Here is a 19,691-nt window from a genome sequence, read left to right as displayed (position 1 = left end):
TAATAGTGCCTTGGTATAATGATGTTATGCTCTGTTTTTGTTTGTAGGCTACTGTAATAGGATTTGGTTTATCTTGATTATTTGAGTGACACAGTTATTTATATACCTTTGCAGTGATAAAGAAATATTGCACAGAATATACTTAAACAGTAAACTTTATAGTGTGTCAAAATAAGCTTTTTATGTAACAATCTTTTTAAGTACTTCTAGAAAATATATTTTTTAAAAAGGTTAAGCACATGACGATACACATTACAATATACACTCTTGTTTATATTTTTCAATCAAAAACTGTCTGAAAATGTAAATATTTCTTACTGCTGTTCAGAATTCAGTAACTCCCACAAATATACAACACATTGGTGAAAACACCCTTTGATGTCACTTCCTGTTTAAACTGAAGCTAGGAGAAACTGAAAGTATTAAGACGCGTTGGAAACAGTATCTTTAGCATGTCCGACCGACACTCTTGATTTTGTTTCTACGTTACGATTTTATGTAATTTGGATGTAAATATAGAGGTAAGATGAGTATTAAGTTGAGCATTTTAGTTGATTGTTCGGGGTAACTTTCATGACTGTCATAACCTAGTCCGGGGTTAGTTTGTTACCACAGTTACTGTAGCATTCGATTTGCTGAACAAAAAAATGCATTTGATAGTGATACCATTTTTTTTAAAGCAGTGGCAGTTGTGTCCTGAAGTGTGATCTGATACAAAATTAAAAAAAATGTAGCCTATATTTAGTATATATTTTATACACTCCGTTTAATGGCCCAAGCGATTAGCTAACGTTAGTAGTTTTAAATACGATCGGAGGTTTTAAAATACGTGTATAAGTTGAACAAATAACTAAAACCGGTCAAAAAAGTCACACGGGAGTGTTGTCACAAGGCTGAATTAAAAAAATGTTTGATGGTTTTGTATGCTGCGTTCAAATACCTATTTCGAAACTTGTTAAATGACGCTATTTGTGAATTCTGTCCTAAACTAAAATTCCAATGTAATGTATTTTGTATTATTTGTTAAGAAGTGAACACCGTAAGTACACTCTAGAAATAGCTATATCATGAACGTTCTTAACGCCATTGTGCCAGCGCAGCACTGATGAGTTACCACTGTTATCAGATTCTCAAGTTGTTTAAGTTGTTTCTTCCTTTATTTCAAAGAGCCTTGTTTGACATTATGTAACAGAATATGGACCTAAACACGTTTCACAAGATTGATGAGGGACTGACAAGTAGTGAAACGGCCCAGCTGAAGTTTCTGTGCATGGACCTAATTCCCAAGAAACGTTTGGAGACCGTGGCTGATGCCAAAGATCTATTCCTGAGACTGGAAGAGCAAGCACTACTTGATGATGGGTTACTCGTCCCCGAGCTTCTGGTCACAATTGGCCGCTTTGACTTGCTTGGCATCCTGGGAATGTCCAAAGAAGATGTGGAAAGGAAACTGCTACAGTGTGACATGTCTAGGAAAGGTGTCTCAGCCTACAGGTATGAAGAATACACACTGACTTGCTAAACTTAAATTAAATAAAAAGGAATAAAAGTATAATTATATAAAAGTAATTGCCAACACAATATCACATTGTTTTCTTAGAAATGGCTCCTTGTACTGTAGTTACTGTACTGATAAAATTTTATGTCACAATGACTGTGACTCCTTTCTCATCACAGAAAAATGCTATTTGGAATATCTGAGCAGATGACAGCAGAAAACCTTCGTTCGGTGAAGTTCCTTGTAGAACTTCCGAGGTCAAAATTAGGAACGTCTGCTGTGAGTTATTTATGTTGAGCCCTGAAGTTATAATGTTCATGCAGATTGCATATGAATAATAAATTCATGTGGAAAAGTGGAATATGTAGTTTGCTACCTTGACTGCATTAACTAGCCTTGTAATTTTTTTAAATTTAATTAAGAATATAGTTATTATGGGTTGCACTTTAGCCTGTTACCATACAACAGTGTTATGTTATGTGAATTGTATAGACATTTCTAGATGTTATAATTGAGATGGAAAAGCTACAGAGGCTTGGGGAAGACAACCTGGATGAACTTTACAATGTTTTAGACAAATGTGACAAACAGATGGCCTGCAGGATAGAGGACTACAGGACCCGGGAACAAGGTTACTGATAAAATCTAATTAATTATTAACTACTTTATTGTCTACTTTTCTCATTTCTCCAAACATAAACAGCAGCTTTTTTCTTATTTTGTCCAATAGGAGGCAGACTTCCTCTACGGGAAGTGTTTGGCAGTGCACAAGTTTCCTTACCTGCTGAAAGTAGGCAAAGATATGTAAGTAGAACTCTTTACTTTAAGATGCATTTGGACATTTAATTTTCACATAGTATAATCTAAGTCTTTCTTATGATGTGGATTTCTGTGTAATTTAAGAACCAAATGTAAAAACTCACTTAAAGGGATACTTTATCAAAAATGAAAATTTACTGTTAATCTACTGACCCTCAGGCCATTCAAGATAGGTGATTTTTGTATTCTATAGAACAGTAAGGAAGAAATTTAGCTGAAACCATGGTTTATTGGCGATTTCATAAAATGCAAGTCAGCAGTAACTATCATTTTGAGAGTCAAACAAAAGCATCTAGGGATCACAAAATGAATACATATGGCTCCTGATGGTATATTGACATCTTATGAAGTGAAACAGCCAGTCTGTGCAAGAAACTGAACATTATTTACAACATAATGTAAATATAAATGGACTATGGTTTCAGCTAAAAATCTTTACTGTTCTACTGAAGAAAAAAGTATCCTGAGGGTGAGTAAATTAAAGGGGTGGTTTACTATTTTTTTCTAGGCTTGATTGTGTTTATGGGGTGCAGTCTAATATTTGTTCATGCTTCGTTTTTTTATAAAACACATTATTTTTCAACAAAATTGACCATTATTGTTTAATATTTGAAAATATTCAAATATTAAATGTTTAATATTTTTCACATTGCTTGGTGAAAATAAGTGTAGAAATGGAACAGTTTGTTGGAGCTGATCTGATGATCTGAATGAGAGAGGGAGAGAGCAAGAGAGAGCAAGAGATGCAGAGCATGGGCGATGCGAGGAACAGGATTGAGAACCTCTGCTTTAGAACATTGGGTTTGAAACTTTTGAATCCATTAGAATCGTTAGAAGACAGAATCGCGATTCATATATAAACAGATTTTTATCTGCACCCCTAGTTTTCTCTTCCTCTTCTCTAAAGCAGCACAACATGGCCTCGCCCCTTTTGTTGTGTGTTCCCGGAGGTGGGGTTTATCTGGGTTCGTGACGTAACAGACCTGGGAAGAAGCTCCTTGTAGTCCCTTACCAGCTGTTATTGTAGGCATTAAACTCCTAGAATCTTAAAAGATGATATCTCCGTTTTCAATTAACTTTCAGTGCTGCAACTTTGCAGATATTGTTTATGTTCAAACAGCAACATTACAAACAAACTAACTAACGTTAAAAAAGTGGAATCGTGGAATTTTCTTTTGCCTAATCCCATTCATGATTTTAAAGGATGAAGACATGTATCTATTGGCATTGTCCTAATTTGGCCTCTAATTTGCTGGCATTTTGTGTATGTGTGTGTGTGTGTGTGTGTGTGTGTTTGTGGTGAGAAATAGCAATTTTTTTTAATGACAAATACATTTGAAATGATAAATATACTGCAATTCAATGCATAATAACCTCTGTTGTTTCTATTCCCTCCATATTTTGGCTTTATCACAGCAAATGGAGACAGGAACTGGATGTAAGTTATACTGTCATACAAACTTTCAAAACATTACTTAAAATGAATGCTCCCTTTGTGCATAATTGTATGTATATAAATATATCACCTTATGTTTTTTTTTTTTTAGCGAGAGAATCACTTTTTACAGACGCAGAACCTGAACCAACAGTAAAAAAGACACATTACATTTCATTCTTAATATTAAATATGTTTTTCATTGTTACATTACAGTTGAATGAGGTAAAAAAAAAAAAAAAAAACTATTTGCAGCACCACCATATTAAGTGGTTTAGAGTATACAGTTATAGTATATAGTATATAGGTTTATAGTTACACACTCCTATAGAAGTTACAAACAAATGATCATAATGGCATTAATGACCGTAATCAGGATTGGTGAATCAAGACACAGTGAGGATTTCAAATAAGTTATAAGTAATTCACAGATCAGGGTCATCATGATTGACTGTTCAAATAGGACCTGATTGGCCACAGCTGATAAATTTGAACTTTTTCACTAAGGCATAGCATAAATTAATCACATACAGCTGTTTTTAATTTCCGTAAGGTCACTGCTGTGACAAATATGAATTATTAATGATCTTCTATTAATAAAATGTGTATGTGTGTACTGGCTGTTTGTGAATTATGTAAATAAAAAAAATATATATATAATATATATAATGATATTTGCTTTGCATTCATGTAGCAGGATGAATATTATAATATGACTCGGCGGCCTCTTGGATATTGTCTAATCATCAACAACTACAACTTTAAAGAAAAGTCCTCACTGAGCAACCGAACTGGAACGAATAAGGACAGAGGTATTTCAGGCAAATCCATTAAGTTATATGTATTCCTTAAAAATGTGTTTGTAAATTAACACTATCTCTCTCTGTCTCTGTAGGTGACCTTAGCAGAGTGTTTCGCAGAATGCATTTTGTGGTTGAGGTTCAGAATGATCTGACCGCTTCAGAAATGAAGGAACTGATTAAGGAATTTGCAAAAAAGGATCATAATCAAATGGGTGCTTTTGTCTGCTGTGTCCTCTCGCATGGACAGAAGGGCGCGGTTTTGGGCGTGGATGCTCAAGGAGTTGAAATCCGTGAAATCACAAAGCCTATTGCTGAATGCCATACACTAGCATCCAAGCCCAAGCTTTTCTTCATTCAAGCCTGCCAAGGAAGTAAGGGCCAGAATGGTGTATGGGCAGAGGATTCACCGGAAAATGCTACAGAAGAAGAGTATGAGGCAGATGCTTATAATCCAGCATACCGCTTTATTCCTATAGAAGCGGATATGCTAATCGGAATGGCCACAGTGGAGCACTACCAGTCCTTCCGGCACACTATAAATGGGTCTATCTATATCCAGGAGCTCTGTAATCAGTTGGAGAATTTGTGCCCCAGGTGAGTTCAAAAGGAGACTCTGTCATGTCTTGAATGAAAGATATTTGCATGTGGGTGGTTCTCAAATGTGCCCATGCTGGGTTTGTAGAAATTCATGGTGCTGTTCCATATGATGAATACACATGACCAAATGTGACATGGTAAAGATGAGTGAATTTACTTGGCAGTTAACCTTTAGTATCCACCAGTCAACCCATTGACCAGTTTGACCCATACATGCAAAATTTATTTTACACTACCATTCAAAAAGTTTGGGGTCAGTTTTTTTTTTATTTTTTTTTTAAGAAAATAATAATTTAATGAAACATTAAATTATCCTAAAAAGACATTTATAATGTTACAAAAGCATGTGCTTAAAAAAAAAGAAAAGAAAAAAAGCAGCACAGTGTTTTCAGCATTGATAAGAAGAATTGTTTCTTTAACAACAAATCATCATATTATAATGATTTCTGAAATATCTTGTGACTGATTAATGATTTAGAATTTTAAGCTGTGCAGTTTATTCATTTTCAGCCATAAATATTTTTTTTAAGTATTAAAAAGGTATTGAAAACAATTTTGTATTGTAATAATATTTCACAAATTACTGTTTTTACTGTATTTTTGATCATATGAATGCATGCTTGGTAAGCATGAAAGTTTTAAAAACATGAAAAATAAATAAGATCTTACCAAACCCAAACTTTTGAGCGGTAGTGCACAGAGACTGGATCCTCCTTTTCTATGATTGCATTATTTAATCCCTTACCATTCCTGGAAAATTTAACTAAGCACAAAATCTATCACAGGTGGAAAGAATGCTAACAGTTTGAAAAAAAAAAATATTGATGTGACTCCCAAGATCAATAATGCCAAATTTACACTGTAGAGTTTGCGCTTAAGTGCTTCTGAAGTGGAACATTTAGTTGTCTTACGCAGACTGTTCAAAGCTGCTCAGATGTGGAATGCAGAATGCATTTACACAAAAAGGATAACCATATACTTTAATACTGGGGGCTAATGTGGGTCAGAGCTGGTATTGGTTTTTTTTTAGTTTGGCTTTGATACAGCATTGTGCGTCCACACCGCCATCATCGGGAGCTTCAAAAATCGCCCTGATAACAACGCTGCAGAAAGATTTGTTAGCGCTCTGACGTAGATCGAATGCTTATCTTGTAAGTGCCCGCACAGCAAACAAGCTTGTTGATCTTGTGCAGACTAACCACAATGGGGGTAACGTTATAAATTAGCCTCATTAAATATTGTTGTAGACGAAGTATTAAGAGCCTTTACCTAATAATGTATAAAGCACTGTAAAAATACTCTGATGCAAGTAAAAGTCCTGCAATGAAAATGTTACTTAGGTAAATATAATCAATTATAAACATTACTTAATGCAAGTATAATCAAGGAAATCTGTTTAAAAGTAAACTGGGACTACTGTACTATTATTTATTATATCATTAGATTATTATTCCTATAATGTTACTGCACATCAGCAACTCACCTCATGAACAATCTCTAACACCTTGGTCCACGTATCATTTTTATTTGATTTTTTTTATGTCCCTGTGAGCAAACAGGGACACATCATAGATTATTGCAAACCCGCAACAGCAATAATCATCCTGTCCTATATTTTGCTTGAGAAAACTAATGTGGTCGAGGCAGCTTTTTTGGAATCCCATCAATCGGTGGACTTTTACGTTCCAATTTGGTGCTCTCCCTCATAAATGTTTATTTTACATACTGTACACACACATTCATATATATCTTTATATTTACATATTTATGCTTATTTATATAAATTGGCCATTTCCATTTCTGGTTAGATGCTAACTGCATTTCATTGGCCCTGTACATGTACTCTGCACAATGACAGTAAAGTTGAATCTTATCTAATTTAATCTAATTTAAAAATAATTGTACAATGCAACATATTTATGAATGATTTTGAATAATTCATAAGGTGTATACATTCACAAGGTGTAAGAAAAATTGTATTACTTTTCTTATTGATATTCTGTTTGTTGTTACGTATGTACATATGAAACCAACATGAACAGAAAACGTGGCAGATGTATTTTAGATTTGTTTTGTTTCCCTATCTTTATTCAGCTTTATTTGTCATTGATCCATTTTGCAGTTAATCGTAGTGTTCACACCACACATTAGAACCGCAGTGAAAATGCAGTAAGCTTGAGGAAAGAAAATGTCCCTGTTGAATTCTCATGATGGTTTGATTTGGGTGGGTTCATACATAGAGTTATGTTCTTGTCTGCTTTTTTTTTTTTTTTTGACAGAGGAGAGGATATCTTGTCCATCCTGACAAAGGTAAACCATGAAGTGAGCTTGAAAAAGATGAAGGTCTTCAAGCAGATGCCTGAACCTCGATATACCCTCACCAAGAAGCTGGTCCTGCCCATGGACTAAAGATTCTGATTGACTCCTGTTCGACTGGATTCATGCTAAAGACGTTTACATTATTCCATTTCTCAGACTATTAATTCTTCCGGAAAGATCATGACACTTTAGTACTATAGATTCAAAATGATCTGGCTGTCTCTGTGAGTCTGATTTAAATTATTAAATAAGAATATGTGTTGAAGTTACAGAAACGTTTTTGGGTGATCTTGTTTAAACATTGCATTTTAAAAGTAATAAAGAATTTATATTTGATACTTGGAACAAATATTTTTAAACTCATGTTAAGTCTGATGATTTTATACCAACAGTCTAAAAGATTTAGTTTTAAATGCTGTTTATAAATGCATATTTTTGCCATTAATGTCTTCCTCGGCAATCTGAATGAACTAAAAACCCAGAGATTTTGAACTCTTTAAAGACTTTGTAATTGTAGGATATCATTGATGTTAGAAATGAGTGAAATTAATTAAACCTTAAACATTCTTAAAAGTGTCATTTTTTTATATTAATTATTTTAGCATATAATGGGATAATGTTTTGCATCACAAAACATAAAATGTTATTTTCCACCCACTCTCTGACCCTGTTATGTGGACTTTTCCCCCTATTTTTGTTATTTTAATAAACTTTTTAACCGGACAAATATTATTTCTGTTACATGGAAAGAAATACGTGTACAAGAAACTAACAAAAAACTTCCCATTTCCTTACAGTAATGTTCTGCTATCACCTCGCCATGTCTAAAGAAAGGTCCCCAAACTCTGCCAAAGATCTTAAATTTATCTATTAAAATCTTTTTCATTTACATATGTCCTATATTTTCTGCCCAAACACCTTATTTTTCAAGATACATGTTTATAAATGTATACAGGTATTTAAAAAAAAACTAAACAAAACTTGATCTCCTTAAACATGTAAAGGCAATGGAATATAACATCAAGGATCTTCTCTATTTCTTTCACATCTTTCTGAAACTCGTTGGCTTCCCACTCCCATACATGCAGTATGTAATGATATAGTGTGGATGTAAACTCAATGCATCTTAGCCAAATATCATTTCTGTTCCAAGATAGGTGATGGTGGCATATCAAGAGATTTATTTTGTGATTTGAATATTACATTTCTTATTTAATGTTTTACAGGAATATTGTATGTATGTACTATTTCCTCAAATACCTTTGGGCCTTTCGACCTTATTCTGAATTTATTAGTTCCTAAACCTGTCTACAAAGAAGTAGAAATTGTAGTGAATATTGAGAGGTGTTATTGTGCCTTGGAAACCTGTAACTGTTTTCCAAGGAGGCTACTATGCTTTTATTTATTGCTAGCCTTTGGTTTCTCTATGCTGCTTTCATCCTGATCCTTTAGGTCACAATATAAGAGTCACTGCAGCTTTTGTATTTAGTAGAAACAGGTCTGGGACCTTCAGCCTTTATGAAAACTGTTGTTCCATGTAATAAAGCAGTTTTCCTCTGTGTTCATGCATATGAATCCAGACTTAAACCCTGTTCTTTCTTGGGGATTGAAAATATTGGTGCTAGCACACAGGAGAAGACATTTAGGGTGCCAGTATTTCTTTGGGAAACCTTTTGTTTGGCAATTGAGGGTCAACACTGAATGTTCCTGTGGGCATCAAAAGTTTAAGAGGTAGTAATTGCAATTGTCTGTGGTTGGCTCAAAATTCGGGGGTTGTGATGGTGACAAGACGATGTTAGGAAGTTGTTGGGACATGAATCTCCATACAGAATCTCCTTCTATTTCTGTTTCCTACTATTTAATATGAAACATTATTAGTCAGGGTGGTAAACAGGACTCATTCTTCTAATGTAGTTTCATTAACAAGATTCGGGAGGAGCACGTCAGATACTTAGCCTAATTAGCACAGGTGGCGCAGACTTAAGATAATCAACAATAGGGTATAAATACAGCTGACCTACCTGTCTCAGCATCACTCCTCCACCCCATCTCCTCCACTTAGAGTACATTTTACACTTTTATATACGGGGGGGTACTCTAGGTTCGGGCCGTTCCCGAGCTCGGAGCCCTTCCTCGGACAGCATGCCAAATATGCATTATAATACTTCAGCTAATTATATGTAAGTGTGAACTCGTGAAATAGGCTATCAGTAGTTAACTGCTATCTACATTTGAAAGTTGAATTCATTAAGAAGGCCTACATTTGGTCCCCCACCCTGACAATCATGAACAGCCCAATGTGGTTACACTCTTGCACAGTTTGTGGCTTTAAAAGCAGTAAAATAGTTATTTTTCTGAATTGTCATTTATTAGTTAAAGCTGTGACAGAATATTGGAATATTGGAAAAAAGTAATTCCAATTTCAGATAATTATGCGTTAACTGTATTAAATAAGTAAATAATGAAGTTGTTTCGATTTAACAAATTGCATGATAATGCAATTTATATAAGGAGACACTTGGTCCTTGAGTTCACATTTTAAGGAAATTGTAATAATTTTAATGAAAGTAAGTTACTTTTTTTAAATGCTTTTTTCAATATTCTTTACGACAGCCATTTAATTATTATTATTTTTGGTCTGCATTGTTACTTAAGCGTTGGTCTTTGATTGAGGTGAGTACTGAGTGTTTACTTATTTATGTTTTCGTGCCTGTGTACAAATGTGCACAAATATTTTAAAGCCATTTCAATTTCTAGGAGTTCTAAATTTGATGCATAATTTTGTTGATATAAAAGCATAATGTTTCTGTTGTTATTACTGATTGATACAGTTGGTACTGCCGGCAACAACAATCAGACAATTCAGTGTAACAAAAATGAGCAGAAGTAAGTCAAAGAATCAGATGGTTTAAAGAAAAAGAAGTCTGTAGGGAGGAATTCACAAGCAAGTATTTTCAATGAAAGTGAAAGTGGCATGTAGCCAAGTAAGGTGTTCCGTACTTGGAATTTGTCCTCTGCCAATATTGAACACCCACCTGGAGCAGTGGGCGGACAATTGCTGCAGCACCTAGGGAGCAATTGGAGTTTAAGTGCCTCAGTTATGGGTAATGTGGGTGGAAGAGAGCGCTGTTCATTCTCATTTCCTGCTGGTACTGAGACTCGAACCTGTGACCTTTAGGTCCAAATCTCTAACCAATAGGCCACAGTCAAAAATGTCTTATTTAGATTATACAGATTCTGATTTTAAAAAGTATATTTTTGAGCCATTTTTATATTATTAAGTGCTTTTTATGTTATGCAGGGAGACAAAGAAAACCTTCCTGAATGTATTCCAAATACAAATGGAGCTGATGGGTTAAGACTGATCAAAACTAACATTTGTAGTCATTATAGACATGTATTTTAAAGGTAGTAATACCTTGGAATCAAAATGTCCTATTATTTATGTTTTGGTTATGATAACATTAAAATCAGTATAAATACATATATATTAGTGCTGGGCAACGAATAAATTTTTATCGCAATTAATCGCATTATTGTCTGCAATTAATCTTATTGCTATGAACAAAACTAATTATGCATTCAAAAGTAGTGTATTGTGCACTTTTTTCATTTAAATATTAACGTTTTTATAAAAAATATTTTATATTTTGTTATCGAAAAACAAGTTACAGAGCCTTGATCATAAAATTATAACAGGCACCTTCCTGTTAGAGACCTGCATGATTGCGGGACCCATCGCAACAGAGTGCAGTGCAGGACAACACTTGATGTGCGGGTAGAGACTTGTCTCAGGTTGTGTTCAAATGCCTATAACGCTTTTGGTGTTCCTGTTCAAAAAAGACACAAAAAATAGCTTATAAATCCCTTGTTATGCAATATTATAATTTATTTTTTTGGAATGTATTTTGGAAAATATTTTTCGTAGGCCTCATTAATCTCAGTTTTGTCATTATTAAATAAAATATGAAAAAAAAAATTGCATATGATCACCAAAAATGGGATTCAGTTTATTTTTGTCAATTCGTTTTCTTCAATTATCTCTGTAGGGAATTTGAATTACTTTAATGCAATGTTGTTAATTCAAGCACTAGTTACAAACAGTTTGTAGAAATAACAGCTCATTGGTTAAACCTACATTTGATACATAACAGTTCCTGTTGTCCTATCTGATGACATATTTATGCTTATGTGTTGCATTGCAGATGACTATGAGTAATAGTATATCAAAATTCATTTAATTCTAAATGCATTAAATTACCATATTTAAACATTTTATTATAAAATACCTGGATTAGTTTATTTGAACTGGATACAGAAAGAACATTAAAATAACAGTACAAATGTCTAAAAAATTTTCATCAAAAAGTTACTTAGAAAACGTGAAAAACAAATCTTAAATGGCTCATGGTTGCCTTGAAGTAAACAGTCCTGGTCCTGATTTAAAAACAAAAACTTCCTTTAAGAACATCAGCAAAGACACAGGAATGTAGGTAAAGATCCCCTTAGAAATGATCCTATAGAACCATGATGCATAGTAAGCCATGCTGTCAGTGCAGGAGCTTGCAGTGGTTCACGGTGGCAGCAGGACCAGTTTCTTTCTCATGGCGACTTCATGGACGGGCATCTGTTTGCAGATGATTCCCTGACTGCTAACCTCATTATTCACATGAACCAGGACAGTGAGGATGTCTTCACCCCTGGAAACAAAAAAATTAATGAATAAATAAAATAACTTTTTTGATAATACATCTGATTTTGTGCATGTAATCCTTTATCGTTTTCTCCATATTCAAATTTTAATGCACATAAAAATGCTGCATAAAAAAGTGCATGTTATAAACTTACTCTGGACAATGTTTCTTAAGCTTTCGGCAAAGTGACTGAATAAAAAAGGAGCCCTCTTTTAGGTCTCTATAAGAAAGGTGACCGTCAGTGGTTGACCTGGCAATGAGGAAATCCGTGTCAGCCGGGATTGTGATATCAAAATCATCACCATCCACTTCCATCTCTGACTCTCCATCTTCTGAAGAATCTGCTTGGACTTGCACACGATTTTGATTTCTTTTCCCACGACATGCCTGTATGAAAAACAGCTTGGGCTTGCCGATTAGCCTCTGGCAGTTAATGCCATTGAAAGGCTCTCGTATTTCATCAACAGAAATAACATTTTCATCGGTTCCACAGACCCCTTCCTTAATGCCATGGGAGAGGATGCAGCATACAAAGCAGTCTCCATCTACTGTCTTCCCCATGCCCTCGAGGAGATTCTTCATTTCAGCAGCAGTTTTATTTCTGTGCACCACCACCTCAAACCCCAGCCAGTGGAAAACTTTTGCAAGTTCCTCTGCGGTTGAAAAGAAAGAATATGAACAACTCCATCAATCCAGCTATACAAATAATTATAAAGAAATAATATTTATAAATAATTACAATTAAATATTCTAAAAAACATTTCTAAATCAATAGATAATTAGAATAATTAAAGCAAATCCAATTATATAAAGATTTCGTTACACAATAATTAAAAGTAAATAACTTAAAGGAATATTTCACCCTAAAATGAAAAATTGCTGAAAATGTACTCAACCTCAGGTCATCTAAGGTGTAGATGAGTTTGTTTCTTTGTATAATTTGGAGAAATTAAGCATTACAGCACTTCCTCACTAATCGGATGGGTGCCGTCAGAATAAATGTCCAAACTGCTGATAAAAACATCACAATAATCCACATGACGCTGGTCCATCAATTAACATTTTATGAAGTGAAAAGCTGCGTGTTTTGAATAAATTCATCATTAAATATTTTATCTTTAAATTGTTGGTTTCAGCTAAAATACGAGCTCTTTATCCTTAATCTGAGCTTGCTTTCTCCAGTGATAAAGTTATGTCATCTGAATCGGGAGAGAAGTATGAACAGATCAAGTTCTATTTACACGCAAAAACAGGGGAAGGAATTTTTCATTGGAGAATGCCTTATTGTGGATGACAGCTTCTATTTTGGCCAGAAGAAACAGTTTAAAGTTAGAACGCCTTAATGATAGATTTATTTCTTACAAAACACAACATTTCACTTCACAAGACGTTAAATGATGGACTGGAGTTACTTGTAGATTATTGTGATGTACTGATCAGCTATTTGAACTTTCATTCTGACGGCACCCATTCACTGCAGAGGATCCATTGGTGCACAAGTGATGTAGTGTTAAACTTCCCCAAATCTGTTTTGATTGAGGAAACAAATTCATCTATATCATGGACAGCCTGAGGGTTAGTACATTTTAAGCAAACTTTCATTTGAGAGTCATCTATTCCAATAAAATATATTATGCTAATAACTAAATACATCAAGAAATGTTTAAAAAAACTAACTTTGGTCCAGATCTGATCCAATTCTTTCTTTTAAGGTCGCAAAATGTACATTATTGATGATTACACAGGTACCACGTGGATTTTGTGCTATTTTGTATTGACGAACCTGAAATAAAAGTACATACACACATCAGTGGAACAGAACATATTTGATTGCTGCATTTACAGCAGGGTGAATATTTCAGACATGATGTTCACCTCCTGCACTGGATTGGCTGGAGAAGAAATAACGGCATGATCCTTTAATAAAGGAAAGATTTCCAATATGTCATCCTTTCTTAAAAGTTCAATGAATCTGCGACAAGTTTCCTCTCCCTTTCCCATGAGTTTGTCAAGTAGGCTGATGACTCTCTTCTCTCTTTGAGGAATATCTGAGAGGTTCCCGTATTCACGCATAGTAATAATTCCAGCCTGCTGCACATGCTGCAAGATGATTTCGGCTTCTACAGATAAAGTCTCCAAGAGGAAAACTTTATTTTGGCAAATTCTATTAAATGATTCTTTTTTGTCCATTTTTAAGCAACCCTTTCAACCCTAAGCAGCTGGAGAGAAAAAGAACAGAGAGGTTAATGTCAGTTTGTAATTGTAGTCAGTACAGTAAATTGTTCATATTCACTTCAAAGCAAAGCTGTATGCTATACTATAGTAGGCTACACGAAGTTACAAAAAGTTAACAAGCTAATAATAGCCGATAGTAGGCTACTGACATGAACTAAGTGAAATAAAAGCTCTAATACATTATTAACACTAAGAAATCGAAACCGAGTCTATGATGCACAAGGCTCGATGTTCACTCAAGGAATTTCATGTTACAGCGATCAGGTGAGCCATAAATTCACTTTTATGTTTAAGATCGATTCTTCAATCGTTTGCTGTATTATCAAATACTTATTTGTCAACTTACTATTATGTGTTTATTACTTTAATATTAAATAGATAAATCGGTTTTAGAGCAGTTTTTCGACTATTCTTTTGCTTTCGTTTTATTACCTTCCATTGAACATGGCGAAACTGTAGCTCTAGCTATTTGGACTAACTTTACTTAAATTACATTTATACATATCGCAGCCTCTGTAATTTGCAGTGATAATAGCACAGACGCATCAAGATATGTTCTTATTAATAAATAGTATGTTACATTTACAATTTCAAATGTAAAACACCCACCGTGTTATCGGATGAGTTTTTCCCTCGAAATTACCGTGGCCGCGCCTGATTCAAAGACTATAGGGTTGCCAGATATTCAAGGTTTTCTTGTCTTCTTTTCAAGTAGCCCAGTCTGGACGAAGGGGCGGGGCTCCGCCTCGAAGTGTTTTTTTTTTTTTTTTTTTTAATACTTATTTTAATTACAATACCGTACCATAATTACAATTACCCTCACAATGAACAATGAAAAAGAAGGAAAAAAATAGAATTTTAATTAGTCATTAACAAATCCCCTACATATTGTCCCTCGTCCCCGCCAAATCACTACAGAAATAAAGGAGTCAACACAATTTACGTGATCAGTACAAACACAAAATATAAAGATGTCCCTTGTTTATCCATCTTCAGTTGTTGTTCCACGCAGAAGGCTGAACTAAGAGGAGGGGGAATCCAATAAATATATAAACCAATAAATAATCCAATAAATAAACCATCAATCATTCAATAAGTAAATAAATAAGGATTTTTCAAAGGTTGAAAACCAAGAAGCCAAGTAATAACATTACCAATATTTATAATATTGTAAGGAAAGCAAACAAAACAAATAAGTATACATATACTGTATACATTAACTTATAAAAACAATGGGTGCAAGCTAAATCTTATTTTATTTTAAGTTCAGCAAATTTATTTTGTGTTTATAATTATTTATTTATTTATTTATTTATTTTTGTTATTTTTTTCCAGTTTTCCAGAATTAAAATTATCATGCAGTGGACTGTTATGGATTTGGACAGCACTGGCAAGTTTGTTCCCTCTTTGCATTAATAAAAGTCTGCATTTTTTATTTTTAATGTTTGTGTAAAAAGGAGTACTGACCACTGGAGAGGGTCTGTAGATAATAATATATTTATTACTTATTATTTATATTGGATATGCTACAAAAGAATTGGTACAAATTAAGGCCAACTACATTTTTTTAAATAGTACAATCATCAAAAAATATCCCTTCATTTTATTTAAACCAGCCATGTTTTGCAGTAAATGCAATTGCAGTTATTATTCTCTCATTTTCAAGTGTCATTTCATGTATTTCTCCCATAGAAGGTCTAAATGAGGTTCGGCCTGCAGTGTATTGAGCTGCTCTAAAGCTTTTTGTTACAAAAACTCTGTCAGAGTGAGTTTTCATGTTTCTTTTTATTTGAATAACAGCTGTATGCATTAGCATTACATTATCTCAGCCACCAGCAATATATTTCTCAATCATTTCATTTCAAACCACAGTGCACCTGGTGTAACTGCAGGATTTGTGCCCAGTTCTAAATACTTTGTCCAGTTCTGGGGAACCAATGATTAATCTCACTCAAGAAGATAAGAATTAGAACTAGAATGCTTCCTTTTTTTAATTTATGCTATACATTTTTGGTTACATATATTAGGGCTTGTTTAGCCATTCTGGAAGGAGTCAGTGGCATCACTTGCCTCCAGCGCTAGACACTCTTTGGTACCTCGACACACTCGGAGAGAAGCAGAGAGAAAGAGAGCCCTGAGAGTACAGCCCGAAGCCATTTGTTTTGAGAATAATGGCTAGCTGATGAAGTTATTGGCTGGCTAGCCGGCTCAGCCAAAACCTAAATGGCTGCTGCAGCCGCCAAATTTTTCATAGCTGCAAATGGCTGAAGCTGCCACTTCGTGTCTACAGATGTCTATGTTATACTGATTAACTAGATCTCAATCTTTCCAAGGAATGCATGGCTTACACTATATTTCTACAAAATGCAATACAATGTAATAAAGAAAACACCAGATTTTACTTTCACAACGTATGCAAATATTTATTTTGTAGTCTGTATGCTACTAAACATTTTCAAATAGCCTACAATTGATGGTAAAAAATTACAGAGGGATTTATGGATATCTACTTTTGTTATCCTGTAAATCAGAATATACTGTGTCAATAGCCTTAAAAAAATTATTTTCGCCATGTTTTTTGGAATAAAATGTTATATATCAGGCTAGGAATAATATATTTACAAATCCCTCTGTAAATGTCTTCATAATATAACTAGGTACTACTGAAGTGGAGATTTCGGACTTGGAGTATGAGAGAAAGGTCATTTTGAGAAAACGGGCTTCAAAGATTTATCATCAGCCAATGAGATCGCGCATTCAGTCTTTTTACTTTCACGATTGGTTGCTGATAAAAAGGAAATGACCATATTTGGATCCAACAGGACTGTACAGAAGAGAGATAGCTAAACGGTGCATGTGATGAGAGGGTGACGTCAGAGATCGCGGAGAAGTATGTTGATTAAGAACGCAAACTTTTGTTGAATTTATGATAAATCTACAGACGCAAACAGAAGAAGTGTAGTAAAATAAAGACCTAAATGTGTATCTCGGACTTTTTTTCACCACAAGTCTGAAAGAAGATATGTTGTTATTGAAGACAAATATCCAAAAATCTCAAAAGTGACCAGGAAAAAAAACGATGTTTTTGCCTGCCGTGTCTCGCCTTAATATAAACACACACTGTTATCAGTATTATTTTGGACAAAGTTTTGCACATTTCACTTCAATGTACACTGAAGCATGAGTCGTGAATTAGTAATGTGGAAACGGTGGTTTGTTACTGCAGTAATATCACGTTCAGTGCTATAAATCTCTCCGTTCCAGAATATTTGGTTCATAACATCAATCTTTGATTCAGGTGTTTGTGCAACCGTGCCCTGAAGATTTAACAAAACTCTGGCTAGGCCTAAGTAAAAAAAAAAAAAAAAAAAGTACGTAGGAATTAGGAAAGTAAGTGAGATCAAAATTACCTTGCTTGTTTCTTTCCGCCATTTCACCTCAGTGCGAGAAAAAAAATGCATCGCTTCTTCTGCACGGAAAACGAGCAATTTTAATTGGTCGTCAATTCACTGTGAGTCTGTGTATCATAGCAACGAGCACAAGACGGTGCTGTTATGAAACCAGTGGGAAAATAGATCTCGTGTATTGTTTATATATTTCGTGTGTGTGTATGTCTCTATGTGATAGAATTATTATATGATGCAAATGATTCTAGCCGGCTCAGCCAAACTTTATCAGATGGCGGCTCAATTTGGCTTAGGAAATTATTGGCTGGCGGCGGCTGAAATTCTAAATGGCGCAAATTACGGCGCCTGACGGCGGCTTCGGGGTCTACCTGAGAGCAGGCTCCACCAGGGGCGGCCCCAAGGGGTGGCCACCCCTGAACTAGGATTATTTGCAGTGGGTACTATTAATTTAAATGCAGAATGTAAATTCACAATAGTTTAAGAAGTGAAAAAAAGTGCAGCAGCTGCTGCAGCCACAGTTTTGCGTCTCTGAGCAACATTAAAGTGTTTCGTTCCTGAATGAATCAACCGTTTAAATGATTCGGTTCAATCGCAATGACTCACTTATTAACAGTGACTCGCTGCCACCTATTGGCGGTTTTAATTTCACATTTTATGGAACCTTTTCATTTTTTAAATAATTTCAAACATCAGTTTTCAATGTTTTATCTTTAAAATATCAAAACATTATTTATTCATCTGTAACTGCAGGTTAAAGTATTCCATGTTCCACGGTGCTACATTAAACAGTGTGTAAAAACATCTAAATGGCACTTCAGATGCAGCTTCTGTTTTATCTGCATTGCAAAGATCAATTTTGTTGATACTGATTGCATTTGCTTGGTAACAGCCCAAATGCAAGTATTTGACCTAAAATATGGTGCACACTTTTAGAAACAATGGTGTAAAGGTAAAAAAAAAAAAAAAAAATCAGGTGTCAGCACAATTAAAAATAAGATATCAGCATAATAACACTCAGCAAAATAGTGTAATTATCGTTATCGATAAAATCCAAGAACTCACAGATATAAATTTTTGTCTATATTGTAAAACTTATTTTTTTTTCTTTATTTTATTGTGCCACCCCAAAATGTACTGTGGCCTCATTTGGCCACCCCTGTTAACATTTTCTGGGGGCGCCACTGGGCTCCACCGCGGAGCTGCAAAACAGGTACAGATTTTGTTTGTACAGTATGTTTTTCTGTGTTGGAAATAGGCACTGAATAAACTTTTAAACATTAAGTGAGCAAGCATACTGTACATTTTTAACAGCATACAGATAATTGCATGTGTGTGTGTGTGTGTGTGTGTGTGTGTGTGTGTGTGTGTCTGCAGTGCCTCTTCTCCAATGCTGCAGTGCTTCACTGTAGCAGATCTAGACATGCATAATGCTCCTGGAACAGGTCTGACTGCCACCCCTTCTCTGGTTAGGCTACTGTAGAGTCTAAATGCATGCAGACAGAACTTACCTTCAACGTTTCACATTAGAGTACAACAAGGGTTCCTAGTAAAATTTAATCCATAGATTATAATAATGATTCATAATAAACAATCAGTCTGTGGATATTTTTTATGTTTATGGTGTTATAGAGAGAAACAGCTACTCTCCAAAAAGACCTCAGTGTTACTCAGAAAGCCATGATAGATCTGCAGAGAGATAAATAGTGGGCCCTTTTTCAAAATAAATCTTGACTATGGGGGGAAAAAGGCAGTCTTGTGTGCAGTACTGTTGTATTGCAGCTCAGTGCATTTGTGATGTTATGATCAGGTTTCTGGAGAAAGATTTTCAGGTGTGGAGAGTTGCAGCCCAGTCAGAGCATGATTCACTGGAGGACTAATGTACTG

General features: G+C 34.7%; 2 protein-coding genes across 2 annotated transcripts; one reads left to right on the top strand and one right to left on the bottom strand.

The window, feature by feature from the left end:
* The first annotated feature begins 423 nt into the window (after positions 1-423).
* On the top strand, positions 424-7,600 carry LOC132152043 (caspase-8-like). Its single transcript, XM_059560691.1, has 10 exons — positions 424-521; positions 1,193-1,494; positions 1,678-1,777; positions 1,991-2,129; positions 2,229-2,302; positions 3,734-3,755; positions 3,865-3,905; positions 4,447-4,564; positions 4,648-5,149; positions 7,432-7,600. Exons 2-10 carry the CDS (start codon positions 1,196-1,198, stop codon positions 7,559-7,561), a joined length of 1,425 nt encoding a protein of 474 aa, XP_059416674.1. The 5' UTR covers positions 424-521; positions 1,193-1,195; the 3' UTR covers positions 7,562-7,600.
* A 4,090-nt stretch (positions 7,601-11,690) lies between these two features.
* On the bottom strand, positions 11,691-15,143 carry LOC132151353 (caspase-8-like). The gene is made up of 5 exons (XM_059559449.1): positions 15,010-15,143; positions 14,050-14,384; positions 13,843-13,948; positions 12,320-12,818; positions 11,691-12,171 (listed from the first exon to the last, which is right to left on the bottom strand). The coding sequence occupies exons 2-5, from the start codon at positions 14,353-14,355 to the stop codon at positions 12,045-12,047; spliced, it is 1,038 nt and encodes a 345-aa protein (XP_059415432.1). The 5' UTR covers positions 14,356-14,384; positions 15,010-15,143; the 3' UTR covers positions 11,691-12,044.
* Between the last annotated feature and the right edge of the window lie 4,548 nt (positions 15,144-19,691).

Source organism: Carassius carassius, chromosome 10, assembly GCF_963082965.1.
Source record: "Carassius carassius chromosome 10, fCarCar2.1, whole genome shotgun sequence".
Lineage (NCBI taxonomy): Eukaryota > Metazoa > Chordata > Actinopteri > Cypriniformes > Cyprinidae > Carassius > Carassius carassius.
Note: the sequence above shows the minus strand (reverse complement) of the source record. Positions and strands in the feature narration are given on the sequence as shown.